Here is a 15,444-nt window from a genome sequence, read left to right as displayed (position 1 = left end):
CGTAGTAAAGTCCTGTTTTCCAGGTAAGAGTGCCCTCTGTAGGAATGAGACCAAACTAATCTGAATCGTCTAACCTGTAGTTTCTTACCAGTTTAGATAACATGACTTTCAGATTTCCATATAACCAAGCATTAATAAAGACTAGTCTTTATCAATTCTTGATATAACTGCACTTCAAGCGCACTGCAGATGAGCAATATATTTTTGTCACCACAATGAGTGATATTTCATCACTTGTCTGTGGGGATCATCGCTAGTACTGTGATGTTTGATGAATATCTAACCTGTTTGATTTCCTGAAATTCTCTGTGACAAGGGACTGCAGACAAGCAATCTTTTAATTGCTAATTGCAGCAATAGTTATCACCTGTCGCTCTGATAAAATCACTTGTCTGTAGTGTGCTTTACAGTTACTGCTAATCTATCCTGAGGCCAAGTCAGAAAGGTTTGTGGGTTAGGCTGGGGAATGAATGTAAAGCGCTTTGAAGACAGTACTGTGTTGTGCAGTGTGAAACGCTATAGAAGAACCTACATTATCAAATATTACTTCTGACCAGAACAGCATTGCTTTGCAAAACATAAGGAATCCAACCACTGTTACCTTTTTGACTGGCCCTCAACTGCATTATACTAACATGTCAATATATGATAGAAATGAGACGCTTGGACTTCTTGCATGAACCCTCCAAGATATCTGTGTAATCTCAAGTCTAAAGCTCCATATTCAACCAATTCCCCTCTCCCATTAAAAAAGTCCCCAATTGTTTACAAATAGAAAGCGGCCAGCGCATTTAGCGTCGTCTTCTGTGGCTTACGCAATTATACCGCGCCGCATCACTGACGGCGCGCCATAGTATCTTAGCATCCTCTGTCAGTTGCGAGTCCGCTGTGTCAGAAGCCGTTGTTCATGGCAAATCATCTCCACATCTTAGCTAAGTATCAGCTGCCTATTCCCACTACTCATTAAAATCTTCCCTCAGAGGCTGCCAGAGTCGCTAGTTTACCATGATGCGCTGACCTCGCCAACTTCGTGAGTTCAGCGTGGGTAATTAACTTAAAATTGATAAAGAGGTGAACTTCGTTTTACGAGTGTGTCTTTAAGTTCTAAAGCTAAGAAGATTTGATATACTTATCTGTTATCTGATTCAACTCAAATTTTTGTCGATTCTGTGCATGTGTTGTACATAGTATGCATTGCATTTTGCCCGACTTGATTTGGAACCGACAACCTTTGAGAGATCTATTGCCAAAATGGGTGAATCTTCCACACATAAGTGCATTTCCAAAATTATCTCTGGCATCTCGGATTTCACACTCCACAGCAATGGCCTATGCCTCAAGTATCAAATACTGATAGTGGCTTAACCCTATATGGTCACGGTCAGGTTGCCATGGCGACGTTGAGCGTTTGACTATCACAAAGTCACGTTGTTTAAAAAAATTCAAATTTTGATCTCAAAAGCCAATTTTGTCTCAAAGTATGATAAAATCTCTTTGAAGCATTTAATTTTCCTTAATCCTAATCAAGGTCGTCAGAATTATTCTCTAACCTTTTTGCTGCATTTTCATTTGTATAGTAATCATAACTCGATTGTTCAACCTCACCCATGCATGTGCATCTTGACATAACTTACTTAACACTTAACTATTAAGTAACAGTTAACTCGATGTATAGCGAAAGCACTATACATAAAATACTAGTAAATGGTTGAATTATTCAAAATATGTACTCCACACTGATTTTGGCGAAAAATGTCACCTAGCCTTGCACATTGACTGTCAGCAAAGATGGTCATACAGTGGAACCTCTCTTTGGAGACACCTCTCTATTAAGGACAGCACTTGTTAGTCCCGACAGTGTCCTTAATAGAGAGGTTCTACTGTACTCTGTATCACGTGTTGTCATGTACTACAATCACGGGGTACACAATGACTTGTACGACACGAGAACCAAACCGGTTTACACGTGCGTTGTGCTATCTGTCAGTTCACACTGCCATTAAGTAGACAATACATGAATCACAGCAAAATATAACTGGAGCTGGTTCAATACCTATATGGCACTTGGCTCCAAGGCGAGCACCATTCATATCCAAGAGGAGAGGCTGCATATCGAAGATCAAACATTTAGCAAGGTTAGACCCTCTCAGAGGTAGCTCACCCATCGAACCCATTTATAGGCTTTTCCTATGGACTGTGATTTGATTCAGCATAACTTGACCGAGAATGTTTGTGTATAAAGCATGGGTGATGTATAAAAGATTACAGTCATGCCTCTTGTGCTTGAAACGCTGTGTAAATAAACACGAGTTTATTTGGCAAACCTTTTATTGTAATCTCGACATGTTTTACATTAAAAAAACTATGTTTGTAACACGCTGTTGTTGATTAAATTCTCCTGATAGGCAAAAAAGTCGAAGGTGCAAGCGTTGGTTGTCACTGCAAGATGGTAGAGTAAAAAGCATGTCAGATGCATGTCTTGTGCAGATAAAAAGCTTTGTCCTTAAAGTTTGTTGCAAAGGACACTCTTATGCCGCCCCCAGAAACATCTTACGAGGGCTGAAATGGCTGTTTCTTTTTAGAGAAAAAACCCAAAACTGATACCTCTTTTGGGACTCTTCAACGCTTTTCCCTGGCCTTCCCTGATGATAAAACAATGGGTGTACATATTTCCCGTGAGTAAAACCTCACCTGTTGGCCAACAAAACCCTTGTCTATGGCTGGAGAGAAGCTCCCATTCATAGTTAAGTTTTGATAATTGGTGTGCTTGAAACTTTGATGGAGGAACCAACAGTGCCATCTGCAATTTGTGCCAAGTGGCACGCTTTCAGGTCTAGGAGAGGCTTGAATGGTCATCTAAATGTATGAAATTTATCGTGGTGCTTGTCATTTATGTGGGCTATGTGAGGCCATATGCAATATTTAAAAGGTGCCAATTGACAATTCAGTGAATTCCTCACTTCTAATTTAACCCCTTTCTGTCAGCCGTCTCTGTGCTGAAAAGATAAAAAATACAACCAGTTTGGAGAAACCTCCATCACATCGAACGAATGGGCATGGATTGAAGTCCTGCCACGCCATCCTGGCAAGATCTCATTGTCATGCTTATTTGCCAAAGAGAGCGTCTTAGTTCTTACTAAAAGAAACATGTATTTGGTTTTGTGCAAAATGCAGACATACATTCTGGTCTTCCCATGAATTAAATCACCACCATGTAAGGTTAATTCATCTCGACAAATTGTATCGAGTTAGTACGAGCTGTCATGTGTCATAAGTCTCCGACAGGGAACAATACTCCTGGAGGGTTTGCGTGCCCCGGAGTTGTACGATTCCCTCGCCACAGAGATTTCATACAGCATCACTTGCCTTGTTCCTAATAGGTGAGGCGAGAATAGCGACGGGGCTGATTGTACTAAATTTGTAGATATCTTCTCACATCACCTGGGCACATTGAGTAAATTGGGGCTAACAATGCCTTTGGCAGAGATACGTCGCAGCAGGGTTTGCAGGATTTGATGATCGATGTATGTGTTTTGGTGACGTTTGTCTCCTCTTTGGCGCGCTCTGTGTACATGCACACTAATTTGTTCCTGATTACGGACGCACTGGAGGTATTGTGCGGCGAGCATGTGTCAGCCCCACCCACAGTAGCTCCGAGTTCACTCTTCATCCACTGAAACACCCTGTACAATTCAAAAAGGCTCCACTTCACGAAAGCACGTCTGATTTCGTCTGCTTTGCGTGAAACGGACGCCAGTGCGATGATATCTTCTCATTGTTCCCGCCGACTGTTGTGTTTCTGTAATGACCTGATTTGCGACGCTGGTGTGTTGATTCACAGCTCGCACAAGTCACACGAAGCAATTCAGGTAATGGTATAAGTGGTGATTTTTGCAAATCATGGAAATTGTTGTGACATTCGTGTTAGTAGAAAAAAAGTAGCAAAAACACATAGGAATTATGGACTAAATTTAGATTTTCACTGCCGATGGCGTTTAATGTTTTGGATAAATCGTCAATAAATGCATAGTTTTGAATCGTTGTGATATGATTCTTTTATGAAGTATCTAATATCTTTTTGTTTAGCGACTCCAGTGTATAGAATGCTGTAACATGCATTCTTTCAGCGCTCAATTATATAGAGAACAATTTCTTTTGGCGTGCAAATATTTCGCTCAAAAGCGCCCGAGGTGAAAACCGAGCCAACGTACATGTAGCCGTAAGATATGACAATTTAGGCTCCTACCACAGTAAAGAAATGTGAATATATTTCGCAACTTCTACAGAAATATGATACTTTTCTGAATAAGTTATGATGTGCATTCAGGCAAGTTCGCCGTGAATTATCTGGTTTGAGATTTCTGGCGAATTGTTTGCTACGTTGATGTTGCCTGCGGCTGTTTTGTATGCTTTTTGTTGCGAGGCTTGGGTTGGTACTTGATGCTTGCACGAGCTGATGACTAAATACTGTCGAGAGAATGCCAAGTTCTTCTGCCGTATCATCAAGATGTTGAAAGTAATGCATTAAGTTTTAACCATTTCAGGTCTAATGCAGTGGTGGTTATTCGATACATTTGTATCCGTGTATATAGTTGCCTGATGTATAATGTCCAATAAAGAAAACAGAATAAAAAACACCTTTACATAAGTACATTTGTTTTAAAGCTCTGCGGCATTTCAAAGTAGCACTCCTTTTGAGACAATTAGAAACTAATTTTCAATTCTTAAAATATTGATTTATCACCAATAAAGATGAATTGCACTTGCTCCTGGTGTTAGCTTTTGTTTATGTGGTGGGTGAAATGCCTGAAGGAAGTTTGAAATTCTTTACAAAAATTGACAGGATCCCTGGATAGATGTTAATTCTTACCGTGTATACATTCATGTAATATTAAAGTACACTATCTTGTCATTTTAACACCCCTTGGGTGCTTTAAGGCTAAGACTTGTTACCCAGACTCCCAGCAAGTGAGTTACATCAAAAGCAGAGTTGATACTTTTTTGCATTCAAACACTTGTCGTTTTATCATGAGAAAAAAAGAGGCAGAACAAAGCGTGTATTTGTTTGAGTGCAACTTGAAATGTTACGATTTGTTTTGGAATGAAATATAAATGGGAAAACAGCGTTAAAAATCCAGGTTCGAGGATTGTTATGTTCAAAGGTTTGTCTTCTGGGCAAAGTCTTTGAATTACTTGGTGTGATTTCAATCATAAAAAAACGCTCTTGTTTCCTAGTTGCCTACGTTTTGAAATTTTAAAATCATGATCTTATAAGCTGTAGAAGTTATTCTTCCTAAATTTTTATCTGCGCATGCCACCACACAAACATGAACTTGCTCAGTATTTTGTTATGTTTTGAATTTTTTCTCGCAAAAGTTCATCTTTCATATACGCGGGCCCAACAAGAGTAAACATAACTGAAACTGTAAGGTACAAATGTCATTGTTGCTGTTGAATCCTCTGCCAATCCCCCACTGAGCAAAGACTACATAAGAGAAAACTGAATTCGAAATCATCTAAAATACATAAGGTATGATTAGTTCAGTTTTGTCGAATGTTCCTTGGGGATATTTTTCAAGCATTTTCAAGATTCATTCAAAGTCTGGTTGTTCTAGAATGTTTTAAAAAGGCTCCTTTCATAGCGTGCGAGAGCCCCAGAGGGTTCTAGCTCCGTGCACAAAAAGCTTCATTTTAAAGAGGGTATAGTTACGGCCATGATAATAGCGGCATTCTGCCTTCCTCATGCCACGGTCATAATTATCCCAAATCACGGGGCTAACCTTGCGCAGCAGAAATCATTAGCGCTGTAACGTCATACGGAGATAGTGTGTGCTGGTCTTTGATTTCTTCAACCTGTCCGTCATTCGCTTCAACCTGATAGCCAATGAGTGAGAAGTTTTTCTGTGCGGGGCACATCCTATTATCTGAGCGGGGTTGATTAAAAATCTTGTCTGGAGACCCTGCACCAATTAGGATGAACTGACAGAGGCGTACAATGGTCCTTTATTTCTAATTTTGCGATGCGTTTGAATACCTTTTGTTAATGGAGTAAAGTTATGATATTACAATGTAATGTCTACCTATGTTCATTATGGCAGTTGTGTCTTTTCTAAGAGCTTGGAGAGTAGAGGTTTGACTTGCAAGCAAGATGTCTTTGGTTCAAATGCGAGTCAGTGCATGATGTTCTTCATGCAGCCTTTGCGTAATCCATACATCATAAGTTCAATACTCCCCAGGGAGACTTCATTGTAACCTTGTGCGAGTCACTTGTTTTGATAGTCTCGTTTTGCTTTTCCAAATCATTTTGGGCAAAAAGTCCAATCACAGGAGCAAACTCTGATGAAAAATGCCTAACATAGTTGCATTGATGCTGCATTATAGCACCAGTCGTGCTACCAGAAACTTCGGGCAGCCAATCCCAATAGATATGTCCTTTAGCCTAACAGACTGCCCATTGAATGATGAGGCCCTCATGCGTCTAAGACCACGTAATTGTTTTATTAATAACTCTCATATGACAATCAAGTGTTATAAGAGACTATATAAATGATCCCCATGATAGCTAAAACTTACATAATTGGCGAATTTCGGCCGCGGACGAAATTTCATCAGACGCTAAGAGCTTGACTGTGACGGAAGAGGCTCCTTAGTGGCCTAAGTCAACACTTGCCAATATGCTCCTTGAAGTTTCAAATATTATTTGCCGGACACTTAACAGGCGAAAATTAAATTTCTATTTGGCGATCTTGAGTTTCCGTACTATGAGTATATTGTATACATAAAGTGACGTGGCATTGTTGGTTTTCACGCTTTTATTAAAAACTCTGAAGATCCTTCACTGGCACTAAGTAGAGAAATTTCATGCTTTGGGTGTTTTTTCACGACTTGGTATTAATTTCATCGCCATAACTAGTATGTTTCTGAACTCCAGCCCCAGTGATGGCATCCTGTGCAACTGTCAAAGTTTGATATCAATATGTCGTTATTTACGAAATTTTGAAATTGTGTAAGAAGCGTCTGCTTGTGTTTCAAATTGAGACTGAAATGCCTCATCACGACTTAATTTAAAAAGCACTGACCTGCACTGCTTTCAGTTAAGACCTACACTGCTTTTAGTTTAGAATAGAAAGTTTTTCATCTATCAGCGTTCTGATTATTTTCATGCAGATGTTATCGTGCACGAACTATGTTAGAATGTTCATCAGCCATCCCACTGATATCTGAAGCACCACGGTTTCCTTCGAGAAAAAAACCCGTGCAATTTCACCCCGCCGTGACCCAAGCAGCAGTGGTCATACTCCACAAATCCTTACGAAAGCTCTCACTTAAACCTTTTACAACAATTCAAGTGATCTAACAAACTCCATCTGAGGACTAAGATGGAGAAAATCGTGGCCAAATCGTGTATTTTACCTAAAGAGGCAATGGAGGAAACTGGCCAATTCCACACAACTTCCTCCTGTTCACTAATTGTGCAACGAAAGATATCAGTCTGGTGAATTTTTTTTAAATTTCATAACCATCCACCAGCTTCTGTAGGTTGAAGTATTCTTGCTTCCCACCAAAAGGAAATGTATGACACGTACGTTTCCTTTCAGAATGTGAAATTAAAGTTCTATTTGTAGATATTGAGTTTGGTGTAATACATGTCATCTTCGGTGATAAGAAGGTCAGGATATTTTGCCGCCTCATCAGATGAGAGTACGCAGATTTTCTGTGGAGAATAAGCTGGTATGTCTGGCCCTTGGCAAGTTTGTTATGGTGTTCCCAGGCTGTGCCATGAGAGCACATTATTAGCTCTATAAACAAAATTCGGCAATTGTTTTGAAGTAGGAGGAAACCTACGTTGTTGAAGAGAGTCATCTCTCTATTACATGGGTGGAGGAGGACCGATCGGGAACGAAACTGAGGGCCTGAGAGGTGGCAGCTTGGCACTGATGTGTCAACTGCATCACTCCAACAGCTCAATGATATCAGAGAGAAGGTTGCAGGTACTCCCTAATATATTGTTACCAGTTCTTCAAAAAAAATCATTTGAAATTTTTTCTCAAAACCAAGAATCTGAAAAATAACTGAAGTTGTATTCATAAACATACAAGTTATGCACAGTTTTGTTCTGCTAATGTTGTATTCTGCTTGGAATGTTTTTGGCATTCGTATGTAAATTTCCGCCATCAGCAACAATGTCCGAGCATTGAACTGTATCCGGCTCCAGTTTTGCTTGTTCAATGATTTCAAAATTCTGATGTATGTTTCCTTTCTAACTTCACTTCATCAGGGCTGCGTCATTATCAAACTCACTTAGCTGGGCTTGTGTGGGCTGCTGGACTGTAATGTATCTGTAGGGGTTCAGCTGAACTCTTGAATTTGAAGTTAAACTCTTGTTATGTTATGAGAGTCAGACTTGAAAACTTATAAAGGGCTCGTGGCTACAGTTCCACCACATGAACCTGGAAAGGACTGGAACCCAAAAACTACTTGCGTGCCTTTTATTTTCACATTTTCCAGATTAACAGATCTGATTTAAATTCCTGCGGTGAATTCTGTTTTTAAAGCCGACTATTTCTAGTCTCTTTGAGATAAACTTCGTGCCTTTCTCGTGAGTGTTTGTAAACGCAATCAAAAATGTTCTTCACATTAAAATCAGTCATACTCATAATAGTGTGGGGGCTGTATTGAGTTATCATGTACTATCCTGCACACCCTCTCTCAACCTTTTTTAAATTGACCAAAAATTTATGTTGTCGCTCTCAAACATCAATTCTTCGCACTGCTACCTACCGACCCAACAGATATACCCCGAGGTTAAAAGTTGCACGACCTTCTGTAAGCCTCACAATAATTTTCACATCTTCAAATCGAAATTCAATACAACGAGTGTGTTTACAAATATAACTGTACGCGTTGTACTTTGCATACGACATGTGTACCCAGATTAAGCCGCCATTTTGTTTTGTGGCGTGTCGATAATATCAATATACTATCAACGGGAATGACTTGAAATGGCCCATAAGTGAACTCGCAATTATGTTTTGTTTTATTAAGATGGTTAAGGATTTAGCGGTTGTTAGTTGTTTGTGTCGTGTTTAATTTGCGATCGATTAATGGCAGCAGTGATCAATCTCAGTGGAAGTAGCACTGTTTAAAGGCATGGTGCATTCGTTCAAAATTAGAAATTAGAAATTAGAAATTTATAATTTTTCAATTTGTTCAAATAGGTACTGAATATCTATTTCAACGATGCTGTGGTGTAGACTGATATTGTCTGTGGTAAGTAGGACATGTAGGATGGTGTTTCTGATAGCCTCTAGACATGATAGGTCATCTATGTAAACCCTCGACTTTGTTTGATCAGGTTTATACACAGATATTGCCTGGATAGGGTGGCGCTTCTGATAGCCAGCATAAAGTTGACGCTCTTGTTTGGGCAGATGACCAAATGTGTAAACTGACAAGTCAAACTCGAGATGCTTTCCTGCCTCGACCAAAGACAGTGTATGCATGGAGTACCCAAGGCGCATACACATCAAAAATGTTCACGCCTCACTCCTTATGAATGTTTAACGTCCTGTCCTCCGCAGCGTCTGAACGGAGCGAAAGTAAACACTAGAGCAGGCGTACTGTTGGGTGAATCTGAGCCAGAAGGTAACCCACACCAAACACACAAATACGGTGCTGAGCTCATCCACAGCAGTTGGTACGATTCCCATACCAAACCCGGCCTACCACATATCATCATTATAACGGAGATTGATGCCAGTGATCGAGACAGATGCACCCTCACTCGTTGAGAGCTACTACACGCCCTCAAGGACCGCAAACACATGTTCGTCCCGCTGTCTCACACATAATATCCACAGGGGCTTACTATACAGTCTTAACCCTCTCTGGCCAATGCCTGTCCCAATGCACGTTAAAGTATCTGAATAATTTCGGTGTAGATTCCTATTCGTTGTGGAAAATGTGCTGAGATTTGAACTCCTGACTCCTATGTTCCAACATTACCATCTGTCCGGGCACCAGACCACCACACTCACTCCACAGCTGAACAACCCCACTGCAAGCATGTCATCTGCATCTTGTGGAGCAAATATTCATTCTATTTGCTCAACATTTATTTAAACACTGTATGGAATTGTTTTGTTCTGTGGCACAAAATAACCATATGTTTTCGAAATCCAAGCCGTTTCTTCTCCTTTTCAATATTGACCTCTTGTAATTGTGTTTACACTTCCTGTTGCAAACAAACTGTGCTGGAATATTCCCTGAAAATTTTATGGTCTTGTGTCTAGCTGGACATACGTTTATAGTGTATATTACATGCTGTGTTTGGTTAGGCTTAAACAGTCCAGCAATGATCCCAAATGGCAAGTTGTCGGGGATTTGTCGCCAATTCAGGTAACAGCCACTCGAACCCCCTGGTTCAAGTACGCCATGGAGACACAGTGGCATAGCCAGATTGGGGAGTTTCGCAATGATAGCCAGATCTAGCTGTGCCAATATGTGACTGAATGTAAAGCATTTTTTACAGAAATGTGGCGTGTAACCCCTGTCTACCACAGGAAACTTCTCGTCTGCTCAAGATGCTTTTTAGTCCTGTGTGCCAAACAGATCTCGAGGAGGCCGAGGGGCAAATTTTCCTGGTGGTTTGACACTTGGCTATGATCCGCTCCCCCTTCTCTGCTGCATTTCGGCGAGGCTGAAGCTCAAAACTTACTTCTGAAATAGGGCAGCTCTTTAAACTGTCTCCAGGAATCTTGTCCATGGCTATAGTAGAAACTCATTCAAAGAAGATGCATATTGTAAATAGGATGACAGATATGATGTTTACACGTCATATTCTTCGAGAGAAGTGCATTGTTGACTCGACGGCGATGTTTTCATTCGTTGATAGGTTCTTCCCCTTGATAACCTCTTCAAGGAACGAGGTAGAATAGCGCGAGATAATGTGGTAAATAACGGCAAGGCAAATCTTTTTAAAATCATATTTATATTCTAAATGGTGAAGTGTGTGTCTGGGTTTCGTTCCATCGTTGAATGAAATCGTGGCATCTTTCGTATTGTGCAGAAAAGTGAGTCAAATTCAAGATATTCTGCAATTTTAACTTCGCATTAAATGCTTCCTGCGAAGTTTCTTCATAAGGCCACTCCATCATCTTCCCATTTGTGATTTTTCGGTCGCAGGGAATTTGTGCGCCGTTCTGAATGTAGCGAGGTTCTTCAAGTTGTCATGGTAATCTTGGCGAGCGGTCCAGTGTGTTTGGAGGACAGTGTCACATGACTGAACGAGACTTGTGTGTTTGGTTCCGTTCCAGCGCAGACAGACCAGAAATAGGGGTACTTAGAAAGCACAGCCAACACCAACATGTACAGGGGAATTTGGCTACATTAACCCAGGGTGGAGTGTTCACATTTCTCTTACCCCAACTTTGGTTGAATCGCCATACATTTATACATGAATGTATAGATAAATGTACACCACTCCCAAGCCAAGTTACCTGAAACAGTGCTAGTGTACACTTCAGCGCTAAGTGTTGGAGATATCTCCTCATCTTACATAAGTATTCCGTCACAGTTTCTCCGGTAAAATAAGCGCCACTGTCATGATCTCACTGGCGCATATCAAATTTGCTCCTCAAGTGTGTATTCTCAGAAGATGCGACAATTTTTTTCGGCATGGGAATCTTGTGTGTTACTTTCTCAACGTTGGTGGTTTGACGAGTTTTAACCGATTATCTTCGAACTGATAAATGAACAGTGTTATGAGGGTCGTAGGATCAATCTCTACTTCCGTGACCTCAACACCATAATCTGAAGGTCGTGGGTTCTGTGCCAACACCGACCTCTTCCCAGGTGACCTCTCACCTTCAGTGGTGAAACAACTCCTGACGTCATAAGCCACTGACAGCACCGAGACTTATCTTTCTCCTGCGGTGCACAAAGTCACTTGACTTATGATAATTATCGTATCTTTTCTGCGACCCCTCTAATCGCTACACAAAAAGATTGTTATTCTACGCTCACATGATAAATTGACCAAGAAAGCAGATTTTCTGGTCAACTGCTCCAGAATGGCGGCAAATCACCTGAACGATGCTGAGTGTTCGGCTGTCACTTCCAATCTGTTCTTGCTAGCAGACGACACAGACGGCATGTCACGTTGAAAGGCTCCGTCTTCTGCTTGATCGGTATCTAAAGTACCCGCACCACCATCGTTACAACAAGGGCTCCTGGCAGTGAAACTTGCCCTTCGTTTCTGTCGTGCTCAGTTGTACAGTATAATCAGGCCGTGTGTGTGGAATTCTTGTTCCTGAAATCATTGGTTAGATGTAGATATTGAACGAGGACTACAATTTCAAAACCCCTCATAAGATTTATGTCTCTTTATACTGAAGCTCTCATCATGACTCTCACTAAAAAACCTGCAGACGATCTGAACTTTATACTATTTCGCCGATTTGTGATCCGGGTGAACTTCACCAGAACAGTAAGCAAATGAAATACTTCCAATAGAATCATTGTTCATTTCGCCATGCATTTTTAAAGAATTGTTCATTCGTGATGATCTGATATAAAAAAAGTCTACCCGTGAGATTTTTATGTACAATAGTTTTTGATGCCAGAGGAGATGTTAAACACAGATTTGAGTTTGTTTGGCCTGCTGTTTATGATACAGAGCTCGTGGCGAAACTTTCTGTCCGGGTTCACTTGAACACTGTAATTATGTTGATGAGTCGTGTGGGTAATAATAGGGCGAGTCCCGTGCTCGTGTCGGGACCTTGTTGCCGCAGGCGGGTTCAGGTTGTGAAAGTGTTTGAAAAGACTAAGAATGGTTTGCCATTCTCCATTGGTTCAGATTAACAGTAGCACTAATGAATAAAGACTAGTCTTTATATATTCTTGATAAATAGAAAAAGAATCTTTATCTATTCTTGATAGTAGCATGATACTCTGTCTTGCATTTTGTCTGTCTCAGGTCCATGTACGTTGCAAGTATATTTTTTTCGAACTCCGCTCCTAGTAATGTAGTAATACTATAGTCTCATCTGAAAAACTGCGACAGGATATGCAGCATACTTCTTTAAAATATGCCTAGTGTTGGGAATTATCTTTTTTGGTGCTAATGCGTTGTGGATGCCAGTAAATGATTTTTAATGCTTTTCCAATACTGTCCCATACAGCTTCAGATATCAATTAGTTTATTCCATATGCATTTGTCTGTTGTGGTTTTAACGTCTGTGGTCCAACTAATATACACATTTTCTTGACGTCATGTTTCAGGGCCGAACATTCAAGGTTGTCACAGTTGTATGTCATTTGAACCATGTATCTTTCTAGATGTATAAATATTGATGTATATAGGTCAGATGGCAGCGATGTATCTTTTTAAATGTATGATTATAGATGTATTCAGGTAGTGGTGGCTGTACAATTTATCGATCGGTAAGTTGGTGTAAGGTATTTTCAGGGGCCAATCAAATTTGACTGTTATTTTCAATTGTATTGAACATTGTTCGTTGTGATCTTGAAGTACAGTGAAGTGAAGTCAGTCTGTTTATCATAATCATATAATCATCTTTTGTTGAGATTGTGGCAAAAGCTCTTTGGATAACTTGCTGGGTAAACTGATATTGTCTAACTTGAATTTTAGTTAAATTCTGATTTATTGATTGTTGAATTGGAAGATTTTAGCCTGGGCAGACTCCAATATGTCATACTGGGTACCAGAAAATGGCTGCCTAGACTCAATCAGGCATTTGATTTTAAAAAATGGGGAAAAAAATGATTAAATTGAGTAATGATTTTTTTAATGAGAATGTGTCGCTTTGACTTGAACCTTAGAGTCTACTGTCAGACTCAAAGCAAAATTAGTGCAAAATGCGCAAAAAATTTAGCAGTTCTGTGGATTTGGGCGTAATATTTCAGTGAAGTACTGTGTATCAGCTAGTAAACTTATCAATTAGTAATAACATTGGAAAAACTGGAAAATCAAGAAAATGGCTAACATTGTTCAATAAATTGGAATCTTAGTCCCCTTGATTGGCTCCTGATAGATTGTAGTGTAGATTTTTCAAAGCCCTTTACTGAACAAAAGTTATCTGTGGGGGAAAAGTCCGTAAAAAAAGAGCTTGTCACAGTGGTTGATTGAAATTTTTCAGTGAAAAATCACGGAAATGATTTGCATACGTACGAACGAAAAGTAACGTTTGTAATTTGATATTTTTCCCCGGCTTAAGGAAGAAGTGCGTGAGTATCGTTTTATATATTATCACTGTCCAAGTGAGCGATGTTTGCATGATATTCTGATCGTGTTTAACCCTTTCAGGACCAGTAATAGCGGGAATAAACAAAAATATTAACCCACTATAGTCAAAGTGCTTATTTATGATAGAGAAATGTGGTGTGCAAGCTACTCACGTAGGATTAACTTTAATACGCAGTTGTGATAACTTTTGTTCAACCTCGACTTGTTAAGATTCAAGAAGCTGAGACGTAGCGTGTTTTAAATAAAATGCAGAGCAGTTATTCGCTCGAACATAGCGTCGTTTTTAATCCTTGAAAAAGACTAGAAATTGTTAGACGGTATCTTCGTAAAAACAATCAGATTATGACGTCTAGTCGTGATGATGCCACACAACTGTCCACCTGAGTTTCAAATCGTCCTTAAGGGGTTATATACAATTTGTAGATCTTTTTGTTGAAGTTTTGCCTGAACATATTCTGTCCTTTGCCAGCTTCTAGTCAAAGTCCGAACTGTCTGATTGTTTTTACATGGATTCGTCCTAAAAGCTTATTGTAAATATATTTCTGGTGTTTGTTGGCAAGCTTCAACGATTCAGCATCAAAGTTTCAGCCCTTGTTGTGTGTGTTTGTCTTTTGTTTTGGTGAAAATGACTCGTTTTTCTGTGAAAATGACTCGTTTTGTGCAATAATGACTAGTTCTTGTGCAATAATTACTCGTTCCTGTGAGGAAGGGAGTTGTTCATTTCTGTGTCAAGTTTTCGTATGTGAAAAATACAGATACAACTGCCAAAAGATGAGTCATATCTATTTAAAATATGAAAAACAAGCGAGCAATTTCCCTATTAAGAAATCAAAAACAAGTCATTTAATCAAAAAACAAGACCTTGGACTTTCCATGCAAAGTATTTTTCTTACCTGAAAGCAAATTGTTTTCATGTTAAAAATGACTCGTCTCACATCAAGGGCTGGAGTTTTGAACCCGGACTTCTTCATATATTTTTATTGTATCGTCATGTAAAAGTTCTAAAACTGGTTCTGCCTTCTGTAATCATTATCTTGTTGATTTGAGCGAGTTTTGAGCCACTGTCAATTCTGCTGCCTTCTCGTGTTCGTACCAAATTCGTCCTCTTTCTCTTTTTGTGGATGTTTTCCGGCCGCCTCGGCCAGTTTCTCTCCTCTTATGACACGGTATTGTGTGAG

The 15,444-nt window shown here is 39.8% G+C and overlaps 1 protein-coding gene across 9 annotated transcripts in view; it reads left to right on the top strand.

The window, feature by feature from the left end:
• LOC135492638 (one cut domain family member 3-like) overlaps positions 1-15,444 on the top strand; it is a 121,666-nt gene that overhangs the window by 49,267 nt on the left and 56,955 nt on the right. For 3 of the 9 annotated variants that reach the window (XM_064779200.1, XM_064779199.1, XM_064779197.1), the window contains one exon: positions 6-23. The exons of 3 other annotated variants lie outside the window; for them this stretch is intronic. In XM_064779200.1, coding sequence (XP_064635270.1) covers positions 6-23 — 18 coding nt within the window. Of the gene's footprint in view, positions 288-15,444 lie in introns of those variants that run through there. 3 more of the 9 variants (XM_064779205.1, XM_064779204.1, XM_064779203.1) reach the window with 2 other exon arrangements.

This window comes from Lineus longissimus, chromosome 8, assembly GCF_910592395.1.
Source record: "Lineus longissimus chromosome 8, tnLinLong1.2, whole genome shotgun sequence".
In the NCBI taxonomy this organism is placed as follows: Eukaryota; Metazoa; Nemertea; class Pilidiophora; order Heteronemertea; family Lineidae; genus Lineus; species Lineus longissimus.
This window is presented reverse-complemented; position numbering and strand designations above follow the sequence as displayed.